At 46.4% G+C, this 23,326-nt stretch overlaps 1 protein-coding gene across 1 annotated transcript in view; it reads right to left on the bottom strand.

The window, feature by feature from the left end:
• Positions 1–5,385: 5,385 nt before the first annotated feature.
• Positions 5,386–23,326, bottom strand: part of Cacng3 (calcium voltage-gated channel auxiliary subunit gamma 3) — a 92,043-nt gene continuing 74,102 nt past the window's right edge. Inside the window, exons 2-4 of the mRNA XM_028764258.1 lie at positions 19,679–19,762; positions 12,443–12,583; positions 5,386–6,443 (exon numbers count right to left, since the gene is read on the bottom strand). Coding sequence (XP_028620091.1) covers positions 5,932–6,443; positions 12,443–12,583; positions 19,679–19,762 — 737 coding nt within the window. The 3' untranslated portion in view covers positions 5,386–5,931. The remainder of the gene's footprint in view (positions 6,444–12,442; positions 12,584–19,678; positions 19,763–23,326) is intronic.

Here is a 23,326-nt window from a genome sequence, read left to right as displayed (position 1 = left end):
TCCACGCCCTCCAGAAGGGTTCCTGGTATGCCTGGCTTTGCCCTCATTTCTCTCGCTAGAGAGCTTGGCCTCTTGATCACCACAACAAAAATTGGCTTTTTCCTAAACCAAGGCCACCCTTGATATGGCCGCTAACATTGGGGAGCCTTCCTTTATGACAATATTACACCCCAAACTGACAAATGGTTGGTAACTTGAACATTTACAAGAGACTAGGATGGCTGTGAGTTAGTCCAATGACGGGATTATTGTAGGTCCACTTCCCAGGGGCCCACCCAATGCAGCCGAAAAGGAGTGCGTGGTGCTGGGAGTGGGAGCAGCCTACATGGCCTAAGACAGGGCTCTCACCCTCCTTTCACCCACATCAGAGTCCCTTGACGTTGCCCATCGTCGACAGCCTAAAGCCTTCGACCATCGATGTGACTCGTCTCACATCAGTGTTTTGGGGTTGTGAACTTGTCTAAGACCCCCCATAATTAGACATCCAAATTCAAAACTCACATAGTTGGGATTGAACATAAGACAACTTCTCTAACTAAACAGAGAAGGGGGAGATGCCAGAAGCCAGGACCCTCGCCCTTACCCTTACCCCCTACCTTTCCCCACCTGCACAATGTCCTCTGAAGCTTGGCAACTGCAAGATCCTGCTTAGCAACTGCAGATAGACTCAAAGCAGAGTACCATGTCTTCTTAAGAATAGCAGGGAGACCATAACTCAAGCAGTGTACCATATCTTCTGAAGAACTGCAGGTAGATCATAATTCAAGGCAGTGTACCATATAGACCATGACATGTTTCAAGGCACAGGCCAAGAAGATTTTGTACTTTTCCACCACCTGGACCCTCTTACCCCCTCCCCTTGTAAAACATGCTATAAAAAAAAAGCCATTCATGTTTCAAAAAAAAAAAAGGAAATTAAAAAAAAAAAAAAAAAAAAAAAAAAAAAGTGGAGACTATGTGGCCAGGGACTAACTGCAGTAAAGGCTTCACAGAAAGTGTGGGGGCTTGGGCTTGGCTTGCAGGGGGAGGATTGGGGAAGGAGAAGCCAAGATATTGCAAGCAGGGATAAGATTTATTAATAAGGCAAAGAACTGGGAATCAGTGTGATATAGCCAGGGTACTGTGACACAGTAGCCTGACTAGAGCTGGGTGAATGTGGACAACTTGTAGAGAGGAGGACCCAAGAGGAGAGATGGAAACTTGAGAACAATATGAAGTAGCAATACTTTACTTTTTTTTTGTTGCTATTTTTTGAAACAGGGTCTTGTTATGTAGCCCATGATTGTCCTATTCTCATAATCCTCCTGCTTCCACCATCTCCATGCCGAGGGCGGAGGTAGAGAATGGCTCATATGGGTATGATACTTCAGTTTCTTTTCCAAGTGATTTATGACTACAAACTCAACCATTCTAGAAAAAATTGATTCCTATTTTTATTTTATTGTTTGGTCAGCCAGTTAACTGGTTCTAGTGATGGGGATTCAACTCAGGACCTTGTGGGTTTAAACATGGGCAGATACAGCTGCGCAGAGTGGGGCTTGAACACCAGGACACGCCAGCTTTCCCCTCGAGAAACCACAAAGGATCTGTTCTCAAGGTGAGGGAGAGGACCGCATACTGAAAAGTGGCGGAGAAGCCAGCGGCTCTGGTTCTGAGGTTGGCAGAAGAATGTTGCTGGTCGAGAAATGGTGAGTTGGAAGGGACCCAGCTTTGGCAGAGGAGATGGAGTGCGGCAGGATGGAGCCGCCGGGAAATCTCCGTGATGGCTGTCGCATAGGCTCTGGGGTCCGGCAATGCACAATTAATCAATTAATCTCAATTTATATTTACTATTCCAGGCATGGGTCGTGCTTCTGTGTTGCTATGTATTTTCTTAGTTCAACTCTATCCAAGGGTTTAATAACTGCCTCAAAGGTTAGGACTCAACAGGACAAAGTAAATGACGTTTCTAACATGGTGTTTGACGTGGAGGGTAAAGGACTGGTGTGGGGGAAGGGTGTATGTGTGTTTGTGTGTGTTTGTGTGTGTGTGTACAGGCACAAGTGTGTATTTGCACATGTATGGGAGTGTTCCTACCCATGAGTGTGCATACATATGGAAGTCAGAGAACAACATTTCATGTTGTTTCTCAGGAGTCATCTACCGTGGTTTGTTTGTTTTTTTGGTTTTTTTTTGAGACAGTGTTTTCTCACTAGCCTGAGGCTTGACAGTTTGACTAGACTGGCTGGCTAGTGATCACCAGGAATCCTCTTGTCTCCTGGATTTGTTGGTGAGTACCACTGCACCTGGAGACTTTACCTGCACTCTGGAGATTGAACTCTGGTGAACAGCAAGCACTTTACTGACTGGGACATCTCCTCAGCCGTTCTCATGGAGATTCTGATGATGAGGATTGACCAGAATCCTGGTTGCAACCTGGGGATGCTCTTAATGTATACGTGATGCCAGGCAGGTGAGCCCCTGATGCCAAACCTTTGCCAGGAGCAGCCTAGAGATGGCACAAAGGGTCCTCCCAGGAGTAAGGGACCCATATCTCTCCTCTATCTCTCAGCTTTTGCACAATAGCTTCACATTGATGTTCTGGGTCAGCACCTAGCTAGTGAACCACTGACCCAGATCCCCCAATCTCAATTAACTCCTGGTTCCCAGGGTGGCCTGGAACTGCTGTTCCCTCCTCACAGTGGATGCCACCTCCCACTCCGTTCACTAGATCCCTTCCTCCCCAAGGCTGTCTGCAGCCCACATGTAGAGGAAGATGGTCCTCTAGCACAGCATCACATCACCAAGCGATACTCCTTCCTCCTTCTCTTTCCTGTTCCTGTTCATTAAGCCAAGGGAAGAGGCAGCTTCCCGAGCTAGGCTCTCCTTACTGCTCCCAAAGTTTGGTGATACGCTTTTGTTAAAGAGAAGCTACAGAGCCAGCAACAGCTAGAAGACAGCACTACTATTTTACTTTTGTTGTACTTTTTCCAGTTACTGTTTGCTTATTTGAATTAATTCCACTTTCTGGTGATAAACTATATATAAGTGTCTCCAAAAATCTGTTTAGGGAAAGAAAAGCTGAATTTATTTAAAGAAAATATTAGGTACATAATTGTTATGATACGGGGGTAGGAGCCATCTCATAAAGCATGCTCAGGTGGCTGAGGTTTGAACAGTGCTAGCAGAGAAGGGGATCCTGCTTCATGTAGGAAGGCCCGGCTACAAACATGACTCTGCCTATTAGCACCCAAGGTAGCTTACACACCTCAAGTCTCTACTCTCTCATACTCAGATGGAGAAAGTGATTTCTAGAACATGAGGATATTTTGATGACTAAAAAGATAATTGGAGATTCATGTCAGCTGCATACAGCAGCTGCTAAGCATCAAATAAAATTAATTGTTTCCAGTGTGCACTATTTTAAACTTTATTTACTGGGGGTGGAGGTGGAGGTTGGGGTGCATGTGCTTACACCAGTCGCGTTCTCCTTTTGGGTTCTGAGACCAAATTCTTGTCATCAGGCTTGGCGGCAAGTGCTTTTACCCACTAAGTCATTTCCCCGTCCCATCCCACCTATACTGTGCACTTTATAATGAGATTCAAATTAAAGTCCTAAGTTGTTGGGACTTTGAGCACACCATAGGAAGGAATCTTGGCAAGTCTCTTATCCTCTCCTGCTTTATTTGCCTCGTCGGTCCATGATGATATTAGCAATATGATCTTTATGGGTCTCCTGGGAGGTTCAACCTTTGTCTTTTTTAAACAGGTATATAGTCTCGAGTGACTGGGCTGCCAAGTGTGAGCACTTAGGACAATGACCCTGCCTTCCACTGGGGCTGCATCCTAGGGGAGCAAGTTCTGTGGAAATGTGAAGCCTTGGATACGTGCCCAAAACACTCTACGACACTATATTGGCAGAGGGGTGAAACCATTCCTGCTTTTAAAACTTAAATAACTATTCGGCTGTGCCCTCACTGTCTGCTCTTAAAGGCCCCAGAGAATACCCTTCCCTCCCTTCATACAGAATCACCTCCATTGTCTTTTATAATGTTTTCTCCAGTGTTGGTGTGTCATGGCCTCTTCAGATTTATGTATTGAAGCCTTAAATCTCAGTGAGATGGGATATGAAAGCAAAACCTTGGAAAGGTCCGTGGGGTTAATGAGGTCATAGGTATGCCCACCTACCCCATGACATTAGTAGTTCATAAGAATAAAAGAGATACTACCTCTAACACACCACATGAGGGCACAAGAAGGGAGCTGTCTACAAGCCAGGATATGGGTTCTTGCCTAGAGCCAAATATACAGATACCTTGACCTTGGATGTCTCAGACTCTAGATCGGTGGTTCTCAGCCTTCCTAGCACTGCAACCCTTTAATGCAGTTTCTCATGGTATGGTGACCCCCAACCATAAAATTATTTTCATTGCTACCTCCTAACTACAACTTTGCTTCTGATATGAATCAGAATATAAATGTCTGATATGTGACCTCTGTGAAAGGGTTGATTGACCCCCAAAGGGGTTTCGATCTACACAGGTTGAGAAGTAATGGTCTAGAGCTATGAGAAAGAAATGCCTGTTGTTTAAGCTATCTAGTGCAAGATATATTTTCACGCTACCTAGAATCCATGTATAAAATTATATATATATATATATATATATACATATATATATATATATCCATCATCTGTCTAATCTGTCTGTGTCTCTGTCTCTCTCTGTCTCTGTCTCTGTCTCTGTCTCTCTCTCTCTGTCTCTCTGTCTCTCTCTCTCTCTCTCTGTCTCTCTGTCTCTCTCTCTCTCTGTCTCTCTGTCTCTCTGTCTCTCTCTGATTCCTGGACTGGGGATTTTGATAGAGTCCCCACCTGCCATGTCCAGTTCTCAGCACCACATTCAGACTAAGTGTGGTGGTGCACACCTGTGGTCCCAGAACTTAGGAGGTGGAGACAAGAGACTTAGGAAGTTTAAAGGCATCCTTTGTTATACAGCAGGTTTGGGGCCAGCCTGACACCATGAGACCCTGTCTAAAAACTGTACATAAATGCATATGTGATCCTTTTAAATTACTAATCGTTACACATACAGACCTTACTTAAGCCTCACACTTCTGTTTCAGATGAGGAGGCTGAGGTTTGAAGGTCAAGAGCTCTGAATATCAGAGTTAGATCTTGAATGGCCAGCATCCCCCACTCCCCCAGGAGCCACCCAGAGGTTCAACTGGCAGGAAAAGGCTACGGAGAAGATCTTAAGGGCCTCAAGTAAAAGGGGAAATCATTCCTCATGGCTAGAAAGAGGAAGAGAAAAGTGTGGTTTCTGAGAGAGACCTGAGCCGGGCTGGTGGTGGGAGAGCAAATGTGTGTAGGAAATACTCAGGAAACAAAACCAAACACCCCCAGCTCCATTGGTTACAAGGCAAAAACCTTTAATAACATGAGTGCTTATTACATGAGCTGCTTCGGGGCACTGACATCTGATTTCTGGTCATGTTTTTCTAACACTTAAAGGTGAATGCCTCTCTCAGGGCCACCTATGTGGTGGGTTTCACGGAGAGTTTGTGTGGGTGGACAATGGGAACACCTATGCATACAACTGACAGGGGATTTGGAAATCCCCCACTGCTATGACTGCACCTTCGACTTTAGTCAAGTCCTTTCCCAAGGAGGGAAGAATGTCGTGGTCCTTCCAGCAAAGAAGGAAGAAAAGAAAACACTTGGCACAGATACACAGAGAGGAGTAACATTAAGGGACCAGCGAGAAAAGTCAGGGGAGGTGGACGGGTTAAGGTCTGGGGGATGAGGGAGCACTGTGGGAGGGGCTGAGTCCATTTGGTTTCGGTCTTTGTAAGAAGTGATACCATCACGAGGACCATGCCATGCAACCTTAGAGACATCTGTGTACACTTCCCCCAAGGCTGTGCTGGGCAGCGGGGCAGAGGTCAGAGGTCAGCTCAGACAGGCGTGGTACGTCTGTTGGCTGGATTGTTATGCAATGACTCTTTGAACTCTTTGGGTGTGGAGTTGTGGAACTGTAGAAAAGCATGGTCCCGGTCAGAGTTGAGAAGGGTCCCCATGGTAAGCTTAGAGGGGTCCCGGGAGAGGGTGAACATGGAGATGTCGGTGGAAGGAATGGTGTGGAAGCCTTTGCTGATGGGAGACAGGTCTCGGGATCTAGGTTCAGTGGAGCGAGAACTTGACCGTCTTCGGAATCTATACCTGTAGGGCGGCAGGCGCGCAAATGTAGACTTCTTCAGGAGCTCTGAATGGGATCTTGCACGCAACTGCTGATGCTTCTCAATGTAGATGTGCACGGCGACCACGCCCACAATTTCCGCGATGATGAAAGAGAAGGCTCCAAAATAAAAGGACCAGCCGTAGGAGTAGCTCTTTTTAGAGTCCCTCTGCCCAGGGTCTCCAGCATTGGCTGAGATATAAACTATGATGCCGATGATGTTGCTTAGCCCTGAGAGAAAAGGAAAAGAAAACACACATACCATAAAACCTCAGAGGCAATGACCATTTTTAGCGTTGAGATAGAACATGTGGAGATAACAGGGAGAGGAGGCAATGAATCCCACAGCTGAGTTCTTCCTGCAAAGGTTGTCTGTTGGGAAATAAAGAATTCTGATGCTCAGTCCTGGGCAGGGCACTGTCAGCTAAAGAAGACTTTGTCTACGTATTCTGGAGAGCCCAGAACGTACTCATTTCCCCCTGGAAATAACTCACTCCATCACCACTTAACCTTGACACTAACTCACATGAATGGCAAAATGAACAAGATATGGGTCCCTGACCTTGACTTTCTCACCGGCAGCTGAAGAGGCTGACATGGAAATGTAATGGGAGCATAATGGAACAAGGACCCCATCAGAGATGCATATGAGGTGACTGAGGGAGAGGGGGAGAGAGAGGAGGAGAAAAGGAGAGAGAGAGAGAGAGAGAGAGAGAGAGAGAGAGAGAGAGAGAGAGAGCCTTCCTTTGAAGTCCTGGTGGGATCTGAGATGGATCCTGACAGCTGACAGGAGAAGCAAGTCTGTGGACCATGAAGTGTGAGAGAAGGGACAGAGAATGACTTGCAAGGGCATAGCCTGGATGCTGACAAGGCTGATGGCATCCTGTCCAGCACGGAGGACCAGCTAGGGAATAGGGCATGCTAGATACATGGAGTTAGAGATGTTGGTGAGAGCCTGCTAGACACACACAGGGTGCAACCGTAGGCTGGAGGTGAATGAACTACTGGAGGAAGGAAGATCACTTAAATCTTTTTTTGTGGGGGGCAGAGGGGCTCAGTGCAATGAACGGAACCTAGAACTTTGTATGGACTAGGCTAATATTCTACCGCTGAGTTAGACCCATGACCTCCAAGTCTTTTTCTTTTCTGCACAGAATAAGTTACACTTGAGGTCAGCTGTTGTTGGCACACCAGTAATTAGAGTACACAAAGCTATTAACCCCGAGGACTCACTCCTACCTCTTGATTATCAACTTGACCATCCAACCTGAATTTTAGAAAAGCCTTCTAATAGGCTGAGGGGTGGAGGACCCAGTCACAACACACATGCAAACTCCAGTTACTGTATCTGTTGCTGTGCCATGGTCCCCCGACAGTGGACCTCAGCCTCTTCGGCCTTTGAACATGGACTCAACACCAGATCTTTCCAGGGAGCTTCTAGGCCTTCAGTACAGATTGGGACTATTGAGGCTTCCAGCTCCTTGGACTGAGCGATGCAGAGGCTTTCTGCTTTTCTAGCATGCAAATATTACTGGATTACTTACTTCTTTTGGGTGTAAGCTAACCCAATATTGCTCCATGCCATTGTGTTTCTCTAGAGAGCCTTGGCTTATTAATACACATACTTTTCTCAAGTGGCAACAGGCTACATTGGGAATAACCAGCTGCTCACCACTTAGGAGAGGAACTGACTCCCTGGGCAATGGTGAGAAGGAGCAGAACTCAGGTTCCTACTCATCCTCACTTTCCTGACTCACAGTAGTGCTCCAAAACATCTCTTTTTGTATCTTTATGTCAGGGGCTCAGCCTTGCTGCCAACAATGACCGAGGGAGTTAGTGTACCAGCTGGCATCTCCTTGCATCTAAAATTTCACTCCCTGTCAGGTAGCACTGTATGGAGTCTGTCCACCCTTCTCTGCAGGCCCTAGTATCAGTTGATTAGTAACTTTTCCTGGAGCTTCTCTGTTGAGTCCTCCCTCCCACTCCTCAAATGTCCTGAAGTTCTCAAGATATCCCTAAGGTTGTACAACTAAATGGTTATCTTAAAGCTCTGTCTAGAGGCTACACAAACGGCTTGCTGATCTTTCAGAGGCCCAACATTCACTTCCTAGAACCCACATCTAGTGGCTTAAAGCTGCCTGTAACTTCAGCTCTGGTGGGGGGGAGTCCCATGTCCTATTCTGGCCTGTATAGGCACCCACCTCCAACACACATAAATAAAAATAAAATAAACCTTAAGGTAGAAAACAAAGCTTTGCCAAGCAGAGTTGATTCAGTGCCACCATTCTGATTGTCTGGTGCCTATGTGTGAGGTCTTACCAACAGTTTGCATATGACCCTGGTTACTCAATCTAGGGCTTGCCTCTAGCAGGGAAAGGCTGAGTTCCACCTCTGCACCATGTACTTTCCTGACCTTTCCTGGCACAGGCTTTCTGAGGTAGGCATCAGGTTCTGATCAGTGAGATACACCTAATACAAGAGATGACAGACCTGGCTCTGTCAGGCTGCACTGCTCACACACCCCCAACACCCCCTCCCAGATAAAAACTGGCTTCTTTCCCCCAAGTGTCAATTTGCCTGGATGATTACTGGAAGACACATTCTTTTATATTAAAATGAACAAGGATATAATAAGGAGGAAAAAGCAGAATTCACATGAATTTTTCAGTTAGGTGGGAAACTGACTTCAAAGAGACTTCAGCTGACTGATGCCTCTGTCGATGCCCCAAGTGCCCAGGGGCACTTCTCTCTCTCCCCTCTGACAGCAGGGAAATATGTGTGACAAAGTTTAGAAAGTCCCAGAAAAGAGGACTTTGTTGGGGGGGGCAGGGTAGGAAAGTTCACAGAGATGCTCAAATGTCCAACTGGTTTTAAGAGGCAGGAAGCCAAACAAGTTATCAGTCATTCGAGGGATATTTATTCTGAGCCAGACACTGAGTAGTGTCTTTAGTGACTTGTCTTATTTATGTTATGATGCTGGCGATGGTACCAGGGCATCAAACATGCCAGGCGAGTGCAGTACCATTCGGCTACCCACTCCTAGCTACGAGTCTTTCCTTCACCAGTTCAGTGAATCATTGTATTTTTCCTTCTATTGATGGGGGAGTAACATGGATTAGTAAGTTTCCATGCCAACACAAGCTAGGAAATGATCAAAGCAGAATTTGAACCCAAGACTCTTAGCCATGGTGGGTTGAGATTTCAGTAAGGACAAGACACTTGCTCATCACTGTTGCCCCCGCTTCTAGCCCAGAGCTTGACCCAAAGCAAGAACGCATGGTGTGTTGATTGGATGAAGGAGTAAATGAATGAGTGGATAGAATTGATGCACACATTAAACACACATAACAGTTACTTTATGTTGAGTCACACTGGGTGCTAGCCACAGTTTTGGGCTCAGTTATGTGTACCAACTCATCTAATCCTTTAACTAGGCTCTAGAGGCAGGATCATTATGACCTGGGCCTTTTAGGTGGGCGAACTGAGGCACAGAACAGTTTAGTGACTTGCCTCATGCTATACAATGAAAATATAGAAGAGGGGGGAGATTAGCACTGGGTAGCCTGGCTTCAGAGCTCATGCATTTGGACCTTGTTATCAGGCCCAGGACACAGGAAGTGCTCAATAAAAGCCATAAACTTTAGCACATAAAGGGCCTTAAGGAGCATGGGGTCTTCTAATACTGTCATATCGGTGGAAAATTTGAGGCTCTTGGTGCTCCAGAGGGGGAGGGGGCTCTAATCCTAGACAAGTATTCCCTCAGGGCACTCATAGTCCGCTGCATCTAACCTACCTGTCATCCCTCACAATACTCCCATGCAAAGAAAGTAGCTGATGACACTTTCCCCTAACAACCCCCTAGGGGGACAAAATAATGATCTTATCTGTTCTTTGTAAACTGTCACATCAGCACAACACTGGTGCAGATTCTCCTGGTTGGTCAGCCAGAGCCGAAGACAGGGCTACCAGTGGGAGGAACATTCCTCAAAAGCAGCTAAGCCTCTGGGTTTTCTAGTTAATGCCTGTCACCACAGAGCATGGTGACAGAAGCCATAGCTACCTCTGGCTGACCTGTGTCCTGAATAAGGACAGGACTTTCTCCTCCCTGGTCTGTAACTTGATTGAGCTCTCTGAGGGTGAGAGTGGGATGCTGTCTCGCCAACTTTGCAGAAGGGGAAACAGTGTGGGGAAGAGCCTGTGCAAGGCCTGATGGGGGACCAGGATGCTGGGTTTCATGCTTGACAACGTCTCCTTGCTGTTTCTGCAATAGTAGAAAATGACAGTGTGACTTGCACGTCCAGCGTCCGTCCTTCCAGCTGCTCTGTGAAGTGGGAGCCACTGCTCTTTGCTGTGCTGGAGGTGAGGAAGCCGAGGTACCAGCAGGTGGGGGAGAGTTCCTAAGGCCACACAGGTGGAGCAAGAGCTCAAATTTCAAAACTGTCACTTATTTACAGCCAACTTTGGTCTGGAAATAATGCAAGGAAATTCCAGAAAGAAGCAATCTGTATGCTTTAAATAACCTTGTTACAGTTTATTATGACTCTTCTATTTTAATACCTAAGTTCTTACTCTCTCTAAGATATGCGGTATACTTTCATGTGTATATTGTTACAGAGTGACTATAGTGCATACAGGATTTGATACTACTCTCTGGTTTCAGGATCCACTATGGTCTTCGGGAAGTATTCCTATAGATAAAAGGGGACCACTGAATAACAGTTTGAAGGTCGCCACCAAAGCTGTCTTCCTCTCCCCTGCTATGGTGGTTAATAATAACTGTCAACTTGACAGTATCTAGAGTCTTCTAAGAGGAAAACCTGAGTATTATCTGCGAGGGACACTTGAGGCTGTATTGATTAAGGTGGGAAGAGCCACTCTAAATGTGGAAGGCATCTTCCTGCGGTGTGGGGTCCTGGATTGAATAAAATGAAGAAAGTAATTAAGCAAGCTCAACATATGCTCATCTCTCTCTCTCTGCTTCCTGACTGTGGGCAGTGGGACCAGGGGCCTTATGCTCCTGCTTTCTTCACCATGACCGACTGTACCCTTAAACTGTGAGCCAAAAGAAACCCTTTCTTCCCTAGGCAGCTTTTGCCAGATACTTTGTTGCAACAATGAGAAAAGTGAGGAGTCAACTTTCCTTGTTCTCTGCTTCTCTAAAGTCTTCCGTCCTGTTGATATTGACCTATCTGGAGCCGGGAGGGATGTGAAGGGATGACAAAGACATGACAGGAAATATGGAAACCCAGAAGGAGAGGAAGATGAGGACATCGGAGGAGGAGGGGAGGTGGTGGTGAGGGAGAGAAGGTAGCAAAATAGGACACATTTCTGAAGGTAGTTGTGGTGGTTTGAATATGCTTGGCCCACAGGAAGTGGCACTTTTAGAAGGCGTGGCCTTGTTGGGATAGGTGTGGCCTTGTTGGAGGAAGTGTGTCATTGTGTAGGCGAGCCACCCAATGTGGAAGAGAGCCTCCTCTGGCTGTCTTCAGAAGAGATCCTCTACCTGGATGCTTTTGGATCAAGATGTAGAACTCTCAACTCCTCCAGGACCAAGTCTGCCTGCATGATGCCCTGCTTCTCTGACATGACCATAATGGACTGAACCTCAGAAAACGTTAAGTCAGCTCCACTTAAATGTTTGCCTTTATAAGAGTTGCTTTGGTCATGGTGTCTCTTCACAGCAATAATACTGAAATGAAGACATCTCCTGTTTACCTTGCACTTCCTCCTGCTCAGCTGATGTGGCTGGATAACCAGGTCTTCCCCATGAACATCTGAGGCTATTGCCTTTGTTCTCTCCAGAGATGCTTGGGAGGATATGGGGACTTGTGAGCTTGAAAGATTGTGAACACTAATTGACTGGCAAGCAGGCATCTCAAAGGTCTTCTCAACTCTTCTCCATCCCCATATCTCTTCTCTTCCTCTTCCCTCCTTCTGTCTCTTTTTCTTATGCCTTCCTTATTCCCTCCTTCCCTCTCTCTTTAGGGTTTCACTATGCAGCCCAGGCTGGCCTGGAATTGGTGGCTCAGCCTCCGTAGTCTTGGCTGCTCTTGTCTTTGTCTCATAGATTCTGACATAGTGTCTCCTCCTTGTATTACAGCAGCCTGGGCTAGAGTCTGGGCTCTTACTGTCTAATGGAATCCTCAACTGCACACAGGCCGATCATTCACTATCGGTGTGGCTCTGGCTTTGGTTTGTTGTCGGGTTACATCTCAAGGCAAGACACTCACCTGCAGAGACGAAGAAGATGCCTGCGCTGAGGATAACACTGTGCCTGCTGCGGTGGAACTCGCTGGCAGCCACGCAGAGTCCCCCGAAAAACAGCAGAGTGACGCTGAGGATGGGGAAGACACTGGAGGCCCTCACAGCCCCTGTGGAGAGAAGGAGAGAAGTTTCCATCTATGCTCCAGCAGCCCTGGGGACTAACCTGCTGTGGTTGTGGAGTGTCTGTGAACAGTGAAGAACTAGAGAGAAGTCCACATCCCATAAAGGTGTGGTGGGATCAGTGCCAGTCACTCAGGGGCCTGTGACCTGGAGGCACAGTATCTGACAGCTGACCTCTTGAAAGTCTAAGCAAGTCTACCAGTCGCATGCATTGCAAATTATGTCTAGGGACTTGGAGCCAGGAGTCACTGGGGACCCCACTTTTAGCTAGCCAGCATCCTCTTAACTCTCCACTTCCCAGACTTCCTGGGGTTGGATATCAGTCCCGTTCTGCCTCAGTCTACTAACCAGGTCACCCTTCATTTCTGACAAGGGCTTGGGAGTGAACACAGGGAGAGCCAGACTTAGTTGCAAGCCCGAGATCCTTGCATGAGGTTTCAGTTATTCCAGGGTGTCTCCATGCACAGCAGAGGGCAATATTAAATAATTAATGCCAAACAGTGACAACCCAAACCTGATGGTGATAGGGGAGGGAGGGTTGTTTCAAAATCTTTTGGGTCTGTATTCTGAGCCTGGAATCCAGGATCTTCATTTTACATCTGAACCCACAAATTATATAGGCAGTCTTGAATGCAGGGATTCCTGTCAGCCCATTTGCAGCTCATCAAGATGCAGAATCTTAAACACCTGTATTTGCATAGTAAAGAGCCTGGCAATACCCATTCAAAACCCATTTAGTCACAGAATGATTGGATGAATTTATGTATTCACTCAAGAAATATTTATTAAGCGCCTACTAGATGCCAGGCACCCCGCCAGGTGCTAGGGAGGCAGCAGCAGAAACATTTAAGGACCATAAAAGGCACAGCACTGTCCTTGGGAACGGTGTTGGGCAGTAGACCCCTGGTACCCTGCTGTGAACCTGGTGGCTTCCTGCCTGGATTCTGGAGAGGTCAGAAGGTCCCATGGTAGGAGTCAGTATGACCCTAGCCAGAATAAGAGCAAACAGGATCCAATCCTCAACTTCTAATGGGTTGTGCCCTGATGAACCTCAGGACACCGGAAGTACTAATAGATGCAGTAGACAGTAGCTCCAGGATCTTCTACACAGTTGGGGAGACCCTCAGCGCACAGTATACCATAGAATGTGGCCATCTTCCTTCAGCCTAAAGGCTGTCTGGGAGTCTTGATGGCTGCTGCTGTACATCGTGAGAAAATTATTTCACATATTGCTGGCTTACGAATAGACTCAAATATGAAATGTGAAATGAGGCTCGGCTGAGCATGCGTTGCTTTCAAAACCACTGTAGGGTTTGCAAATCCCAAGATGAAATGCCCCATGCCAGGGACTGGCTGCATTTTCTGGCATTGGTGGGGGATGGGAGGGCAGTTTGGGGCAACCGGTATTTCATGCTACAGAAAGGAGCACGCACCTCTGTACAGCTAATGGTTGGCTTGCTCTGAGCTAATCTGCATACATGCATTATTAATGGTTTGTTTGTTCTAACTCTTCTGCCCAGGCAGCACCTGGAGGAGTACAAAGAGCTGACTGGTAAGTGCCTAGGTCCAGATGTCCAGAAAGATAACCGCGGGAGCTCCTGACCAGAGATACAGAGACTCGAGACGGACTGCCTCATTTTCAGTAACGGTGCTGGCTTGAGAAGTGGAAAGGCGGGGTTAAGAGTGTTACTGCAGTCTGCTCCGGTCCCTGGCCCTCCGAATAAAGCTTAAATATTCAGTAACAGGCAGCTCAAGCTTTGTTCCGGTTGCATCATGGTCAGGCCTGGATAAAGAACCCGAACGGATTCTGTGCTCATCCATATATTAAAAAAGCCACAGGGCCCATCCTCATGGGTCTTATGCTTTAGAAGAAACCACCAGTAGGGACAGCCATATAGTTTGCAGGGCCTTGTGCAAAGGAAAAATAAGACATGTTCTGTCACAATATTAAAATTTCAAGATGACGACAGCAGCGCAGCGATGAGGACTTTTACTAGGGTTGGGCCCTGAGTGATTGACAGGACTGCAGGGATCCAGGTGCGGGTGGGCGTAGCTTGGACTGGTACAGTGGACCATGGGATTGAATTCTATGTGGGAGTATTAGCCAATGGCTCCACTATGGGCAATAAGAAGATTCATGAACAACTCCCATGCTTACTTTCAGCTAGGAGCAGAAAAGGGGCAGGACAGACAAGGGTATAGCTGATTTTGGCCATGAAAGGTTTTGAGCTCTGGTCGCAGCACTCACAGTCACGTGACTTAGCTCCACCCGCTTTTCCTCGTTTAGCTCTAAAAGGCAAAACTCTTTCTAAGACACTGTGACCAGTTTGGGTTGGTTGTGTGCTTGGGGATGGTAACAGACAGAAGAGGCAGGGCACAGAGGAGTGGGTTCTCCTAAGGCAGAAGACATGAAAACCTCTGTATTTGTTTATAGATGTCTCAGGCTAGAGGCCTGGGCAGTTCGTGGTCCTGGATAGCTGTGTCCTTCCCATTCCGCTGCTCCCATGGTGACATTTTAGGAGAGATGTCAAACTGCCTGAAAAACTGGTTGAGAAACAAGAGGCATGAGGAGGGGATTCTGAGCCCTGGAAGGACCAGATTAGTTCAGTCACCTCTGAGCTTGTGGCCTGCCCTGGCTGTCTTTGGAACTGCCCTGGGTTGTGCTGGGGACTCAGAAAATGAGAACCTGAAAATATAGTGGGGTTTTGCTTTGTTTTGACATGCTGAGTAATTTGATTTAAAGTAAATGAAAAAGCTTTAAAAAAGCGGGTTCAGTGTCAAGGTGTTTCTGACCTTGGTCATCCTCAGTATCCCAGCTTCATCCTCTGGCTTCAAGTGCAAGCAGAGCTTTTCTGTGAAATTCTCTTATCTGCCCTAAGGCTGGACCTGCCTAAGAGGATGCAATTACTCTAGTCCCTTCCCTGAGTCTCTATCACCTGAACTCATTTCGCAGGATGAGCGCAGTCTGCCGACACACCTGGACAGACTTCTGTTTGTCACCCATGGCTGCCTCCACTTCCATTCCACAGACAATCACTTACAAGCCATGTGTGTCTCAGGTGTCTGAGTTTGTCCTGGGTCATTGCCTGTGTAATAGGCCCATGGGCTTCGAGGAGAGCTATTTACTTTCCCCATTCTCTCCTTCCCCTATGGAAGAAAGGAGTCTATAGGTTCCTAAATCATGTTAGATCTGTATCTATGCTTTGGTGACCTTCAAACATTATGTGACTTCCTCCTTTTTTTCCCTCCACATTCACACATTTGTAAGCTTCTTTCTCAATCTAGCGTGTTTATTGCTGGTTCATTCCAGTAAAGCTTCAGAAGGTGCAGTGGGAGAGGGTTCCCCTTCACCTCAATACTCTCAGGAAGTAGAGAGGATGACCATGGTAATTTTGGTCCTCAGGTAGTCTGTGATCCCCAGTAAGCTGGCTGGAGTATCCAGAGTATGGGGTGTAGCTTAGTGTGTCCAGCCTTGGGAGCAATTCATCAAATAATTCCTGAAATTTTCCTTGTTTCATGTGTGGGTTTTCAAATGGACTCTTGGCCCAAACCCCACAAAAAAAAATTTGTGTGTGTTTGGGGGTCAGAATGCACTTTGTAACAGTCAGTTCTCTCCTTCCACCATGTGGGTTCTGGGATGGAGCTCATGGTGTCAGCCTTAGAGGCAGGCACCGGTAACTGAGGAATCTGAGGTTCTCAACCTGTGGGTCGAGACCCCCCACTTGAGTGTTGCACATCAGATATCCTGCATATCAGATGTTTGCATTACAATTTGAAACACTAGCAAAATCACAGTTATGAAGTAGCATCAAAATAGTTTTATGGTTGGGGGTCACTATAATATGAGGAGCTGTATTAAAGGGGTGGGAACTCGGAGTCTGAGCCATTTTGCCTGTCTGTGAATCGACCTTTAAGGAGACCATTTGCATTGTGAGTTGGCAGGGTTTGCTTGAATATTGAGTGTAATGATTTTATTTGATTAAAAGAATTTTTTAATTAAAAAAATGATTAACCTTTGAAATATGCCCCCAAGGACATTAGAAGTGATAAGGTTGATTATAAAAGTGTATATTTGGACTGGCCTGGTAGCGTAGGCTTGTTATGCATTCTAGCAAGGAGGCTGAAGCAGGAGGAACACAAGTTTAAAGCCTGATTGAGCTACAAGGTTACTTCAAGGCCAGCCAGGGTAAATTAATGAGATCCTGCTTAAAAAAAAAAAAAAAAGGAAAAAGAAAAAAGAGAAAAAGGAAAAAGGGCAGGAGTGGAGACAGCTCAGTGACATAGAACTTGTTTGTTGCCGGTTACAAGTGAAGCCCCACCACACACACACACACACACACCCCAAAGATGTAGCTGAAGCAGTGAGTATGTGCTATGTGTAGGAGAAGGGTGACAATTAAGACCAGAAATGGAGCCGGCCTGCAAAGCCAGCTTGGTCCAAACAGCATCCTTAACACAGGAAACTGAGAGCTTCCTCTGGCAGAATGGTGGGCAATGAACTGTTAATTGTAATTCCTCCAGTAAGTCTCATCGGTCTAGGATTGCACACAGACCAATCGGATTTGCCCTCATTTGCATTGTGGAGAATGCAGGACAGGATTGGGTGGTAGTGGCTTCTTACCCTGTTCCAAGCCAAATGAGGCCAGCTCCAAAAAGAAGACCTCCACCCCCATCCCAAGCAGCCCAGCATCTCATGCAGGCAATTGTTCTTACTGTGTTACCTGCAGCATAGTAAAAACTTGTCATTTTTCTGCTCTTGTCTAAAGAATGGTGAGGCTTTTTTCACCATGCCACAGTCGCAGTCTTCTCTCTGCCCACAAGCAAGATTTATGTAGGTTCTAGAAACCCTGACCACCTGAGCTCTCAGGGGCTGAGTTCAGGTCTTGAGAGTCAGAGGTAAGCTGATTTGAGTGTACTTTCATCGTTGGAAAGAGTTGGACTGTGCTGCCCTTCATATTATGTTATGGAATGTCTTCAGTCAATAGGACTTAGGCCTTATTAATTAGTCTTCTATGATGCCATGGGTTAACCATGGCCCTCAAAATTGTGCTGGAGACTTAGTCTAGAAATCTGCTCATGGCATTTGTAGGTGAAGTCTTTGAGAGGTACCTGGAATTAGATGACTTCAGAGGGTGGGGCCATTGGTGGCTAGGAGAGGGAGGGAAACTGGAGATGACAGACTTGTTTCATTTTTCTGAGTGACATCCTCTGGTACTTTATTATGCAGCAAGATAGCCCAAGCCATTGGCTCAGAACCATGTTCACAGGCTTCCTAGCTTCCCAAACTGTCAACCAAAGAAGCTTCTCTTCTGTATGAATTATGCAGGCAATATTCCATTGTGGCAGCAGCAGCTGGGGATGGAACTAAGACACAGGGGTTTAAACAGCTACCTGCACTCAAGTCTAAGAGGGGGGCTGGGCAACAGCATCTGTTCATTCCCCTCTTATTCCCCTGATCATGGATGTCATGTGACCAGTTGTCTCTACCTCCCTGTGATGGGGGACTATCAGTTGAACTGTGAGCTAAACCCTTTTTGCCTAAATTCCTTTTGAATCAGGATATTTTGTCACAGCAATGAACAAGAGAAGAGACTGAGACCAAGTTTCTAAAATTCCTGGCAAGAAACCTATGCACTTGCAAAGGCCCATGCTTAAATTTCGAATTCTGTGGCTGTTGGTGAAGCTGCTGTTGGGTGCTGAGGGGAGAATGAAGGAGCAGAGGACTCTCCCTCCCCAGAAGGAGGGAAGAAAATAGTCAGAAAAACAATCAAGCTCTCCAAAGAATTTAAAATTGGCTTTGCTGGTTGTGGCTTGAAAGCCGTGGCTCTGCTTAGTGTCCAGTAGGGCAGGGTATAAAACTGTTTCTTCCAAGCAGGAAAGAAAAACAAAGATTCTGGGGGAATCCCATTGGTATTGACTTCAAAGCCATTGTGTTTTGAGGGAGTCCTGTTCACATGCCATCCCCCATACTTCAACCTCCCTTCCTCTTTCCTTTTTTTCCCTCCCTTCTTCCTTCCCCTCCTCCTTCCCTCCGTCCCTCCCTCCAGCCCACCTGTTGCTTGTTTTCTACTTCCTTTCTTCCTAACTTCCACTCCCCCTTCACCCCTGGATTGACCCTAAGCCCATCTTCTACCCACTTTGGCCGCCAAGATACTCTGAGTTGCAAAATCTGAATAAGACAATTTCTTGGAAGTTTAATTTATAACTTCAGTATTAAAAAAATTCTCATAAACTTAACATTCCTAAATAGCAAATTAGGCAAGTCATTGGGATTTTCCTACTGTCTAAACTTGACACTTGTTCTTAGTGAAGTGACACTGGCATTCAAAGCTAAGCTTTCTGTGCCTGGACCATTGTAAGGCCCACCTGTATCTGCCTCTGTAATCCTGTGTAACAGGCCAGAACTGAAATATACACCACAGCATGATTACCTGCTCAGTCCAGGGCTGAGTGTACTGTACATTCTCATATGTATTTTTTGTGACCTTGTCAGATTGTTGACACTATAATTTCCATTTCAAAACAGATGAAGAAAATTAAGATAGTGAACTGTCTTGTCTCACGACCAACCTCTTGAGGAGGAGAGAGTCCAATAGGGTCAAAGCTTGGCCTATCATATTCCAGCCCCAAACTGCACTGGTTCTCTTGGAAAGTTCCTACAGAAACACTGTTTCTGTCCCAATAGGATTGGAACTGAAGAGATGTCAAAGGAGAGGTGAACTTTGGTTTGTATTTATCTTGCCAGGCCTTGCCCTTGGGGACCCCACCCACTAGCACCTCACCCATTAGCACCTCACCCATTAGCACTTTGCCATTAGCACCTCACATCACCCACTGGGAAAGGTGAAAACTGAGTGGAAGAAAATTCCTTGGATTATCTTCTAAGGAGACTAAAAAGAACCTTTCAATTCATTTTTTCTTTTCTATTTCGAAATGAAAGAAACTTTAACATCAGAGCCTTGGGGAATGTATGTCTACACTTTGAGGAGGATAATGAGGAGCCTCACACTCATAGGTAAGTGGGTGATGGTAGTGGACCCACTCCTCCCTTCTTGAGAGATTGGAGAGGTAGGGGGACTTACGTAGAAGATATTCTGCTGTATCCTGTTCATAGTCTGCATCTTCCGGGAAGTGATCGATTTTCTTGCACACGCCTCGAAAAGCTCCTGTGAAAATAGACACGGCCCTGAGCCAAGGGGAGAGTGTTACTGGGGCCCAGGCTGGGTCTGCAACTCCATGTTGTATATAATTCCCTGCTCATCAGCAACTGTGCATAGAGGCCCAACAGCTGATTCATGTAGGGTAAAAAAAAGAGACTAGTTGTTGTAGTTTGGATCTTAAGAGTCCTTGGGAGACCCATGCGTTAAAAGATAGACCTGGGGCTGGGACTAGAGTTCAGTGGTAGTGTGCTTTCCTAGTATGTCTAATTTCCAGCACATAGGCACACACACACACACACACACACACACACACAGACATAGAGACACACACACAGACATGCACACACACACACACACAGACATGCACACACACACATGTACACACACACACACACCTCTGCCATTGGTAGGAGAGGGGTTAGAACTTTTGAGCCCAGAGGGGGGGAAGTTAGGTCATTGGGTGTGTGCCTTAGAAGGGGATTTTAGGAGCTGGGCCCTTTTCTCTCTGTTTCCTAGTCACTATGAAGAGAGCAGTATTGTCTTCCCATGTCCTACCCAACACCGCTCGTGTTCCGTCTCACCCAGATCCCCAAACATCCGAGCCGACTAACCACGTCCTGATACCTCAGAATCAATATCCACCAATACATTTCTTTTCCTTAAGAGTTGATTTATGGCAGGCATTGGGGTAAACACCTGTGGTTTCAACTACGTGGGATGGAGGAAGGTAGAAATAGGGTTGCAGGTTCAAGACCTGTCTGGAATATACGGCACATTCAAAGCCAACTTGAGAAACTGAGCAAGACTTCCCCTCAAAGTAAGGCAAGGGAGGCAGCTCATTGGTAGAGAACTTTCTTAGTATGCTTGAGGTCTACACACACACACACACACACACACACACACACACACACACACACAGAGGTTTGTCTCAGGTATTTGTTGGAGTGACCCACAGCTAACATATCAGAGATGACAGCTAATAAATAGATACGATAAGAACAAAGAGGCTAAAACACGATGCTTTTCAGATATCTCATGCCGTTGCCGTCTTAGAACAAGGAAACATGAGAGCCTGAGGGATCTCTGCCTAACCTGCCCTCAGTGAGGGATAAGGGAAACAGAACTGAAGCATTTGATTTATTTCCCTATTTGACAGATGAGTACATATGAGAGTTTCACTTGCAGCCACTCTGGTGAACAAGGAGCCAACATTCCACTCTGGACATCGGGGGTATTCTCTTGTCTCCAGCCTGTCAATCCTGACCACAGGCCCCTCCAGTTCTCTCTTCCCTCATGACCCATCCCCATACCCCCAGTGTGGGTCGCTCAGATCCACAGAGAAAGCCATTAGCATTTTGCTTGCTTTCTTTCTTTCTCCAGCATAAACTTGACTCAACTCATTGTGTGTGTTTGTTAATCATTGCGGGTGTTTATTAACTAGCCAATTAACCAATCTCTGGGGCAGCTAATGACTCTGTCAGTTCTTATAAATGACAAACGGTATTCAGAATGTCTCACAGCACAGCAAGGAATTATGCCTGTGTTTCCTCTTCCCTGTCTGCAAAGACAGAGGCAGGGAGGTGAGGCACAGTGCCATGCAGAACAAAGCAAGAAGGGGAGAATCAGACAGGGCCAGGCTTGCTTCTCAGAGAGGTCACTGTAAGATGAGAAAAGGCCATCTATGAAATATATATGCATATGTACCTGTGAAGCTTGGGCACATAACCATAATAGCTGATGCTTATTACGTGTTTCTGGGGGTGGAAAGGTGGCTTTGTGGGTAAAACACTTGCTGTTAAGCATGAGGATTTGAGCTCAGATCTCCACTATTCACATAAAAAGCTTAGTACAGTGATGGTGATGGCTGCCTGTAATGAGAGGGCTGGGAAGTAGAGACAGGAGGATCCCTGAGACTGGCTGACCAGACAGTCATGCTGAATTGGTGAACTCTTGGTTTAGTGAGAGACCCTGTCACAAAACAAAAGGTGGAGGGCTGACGGATGGACACAGTGGGTAAATGTTTTAGCCACATGATTTCAATGATCCGCATTGAATTTCCAGAACCCACAAAAAGGTAGCAGAACAGACTCCATAAAGTTGTCCTCTGACCTCCACGCATACTCTGTGGTATGTGAGGAACACACACACACACACACACACACACACACACACACACACCCCCAACTTATATCCCTGTATACACACACTAAAATAAAAGGGTTTCCAATTGGCCAGGCACATGGATGGAGCCCACCACCCATAAGGCAAGACTGTTAATATTGACATTTCTGATGAGGCACCAAGGATCACAGAGGCTTAAAAGTCTGAGGCTTCACCATCAGACTCGGAATGCCCGTAACTGTTGTGTCTAATATTCTTGTTCCTATGATTATCTTACAATGCTAAGAGCACTATCTACTTAACCCCTTAGTGCTTACTACAGTGAGTAGGCTCTAGGCCAGCAGCATTTCACAGTAATTGCGGTGAGATATGTAGACTGCCTCTTTGGTTCTGATTCTTTGCTCACCAGGCCAAGTATAGACTCCGAATCCAGAAAAGGATCCAGGGGAGAGGATGCAAGGAAATTCTTGGAAGGAGAGGAACCATATCTTCTCTCCTAATTTTGAAAAAAGATATTAATTTCCCCAATTGGATCTCAGAGCTTCGCTCTCATGTTTCCGCTTGTCAGATGTGTTACATATCTTAACAAAAGGCCCATGCAGCGGTGTTCAGGGTGATTGAGTCATGGGAGCTCTAAGTTTATCAGAGGCTCAGTCCTCTGACGGATTATAGCTCAACAGACTTCACAGAGGCTCTGGACGCCATAAGAGACGGAGGACAGTTAGAGGAAGTGGTTTTTGGAGATTTGCATGCCAGAAGGCTGTATCTTGCCTTCAGCCCCATCCCTCTCTTTCTCCTTCTTGTATGTAGCAATGGTTGTACTGTAAAAAGAGTAGTCTGCTCTGTTATCACCCTTACTAAAAGTAGTGGGTCCAGCTGATGGCAGCCTGGAGCCTTGAAAACTGTGAGCTAGCTGGGCGGTGGTGGTACACACCTTTAATCCCAGCACTTGGGAGGCAGAGGCAGGCGGATTTCTGAGTTTGAGGCTAGCCTGGTCTACAGAGTAAGTTCCAGGACAGCCAGAACTACACAGAGAAACCCTGTCTCGAAAAACCAAAAAAAAAAAAAAAAAAAAAAAGAAAACTGTGAGCTAAAAGGAACGTGTCCTAGTGTTTTGTCCCAGCAATGGGTAGTAGACTGACACTGGAGCTAGGGAGATGACTCAGCAGGTAGAGTGCTTGTTGAACAAGTGCAGAGACCTGAGCACCTACAGAAAAAATCAAGTACGGCATCATGTATCTGTCACCTCAGTGCTAGGGTGAGGGTAGCTCCTGGGGCCTCGCTGGACATCCAGGCTAGCAAGCTCTGGTTCAGTGAGAGACCCTGCCTCAAAAACAAGGTAGAGTGCCACAGGAGAAGATACCTAAAATTGAGCAGTGGTCTCTACACATATGAGAGAGAGAGAGAGAGAGAGAGAGAGAGAGAGAGAGAGAGAGAGAGAGAGAGAGA

This window comes from Grammomys surdaster, unplaced genomic scaffold, assembly GCF_004785775.1.
Source record: "Grammomys surdaster isolate TR1022 unplaced genomic scaffold, NIH_TR_1.0 142, whole genome shotgun sequence".
NCBI classification, from domain to species: domain Eukaryota; kingdom Metazoa; phylum Chordata; class Mammalia; order Rodentia; family Muridae; genus Grammomys; species Grammomys surdaster.
Note: the sequence above shows the minus strand (reverse complement) of the source record. Positions and strands in the feature narration are given on the sequence as shown.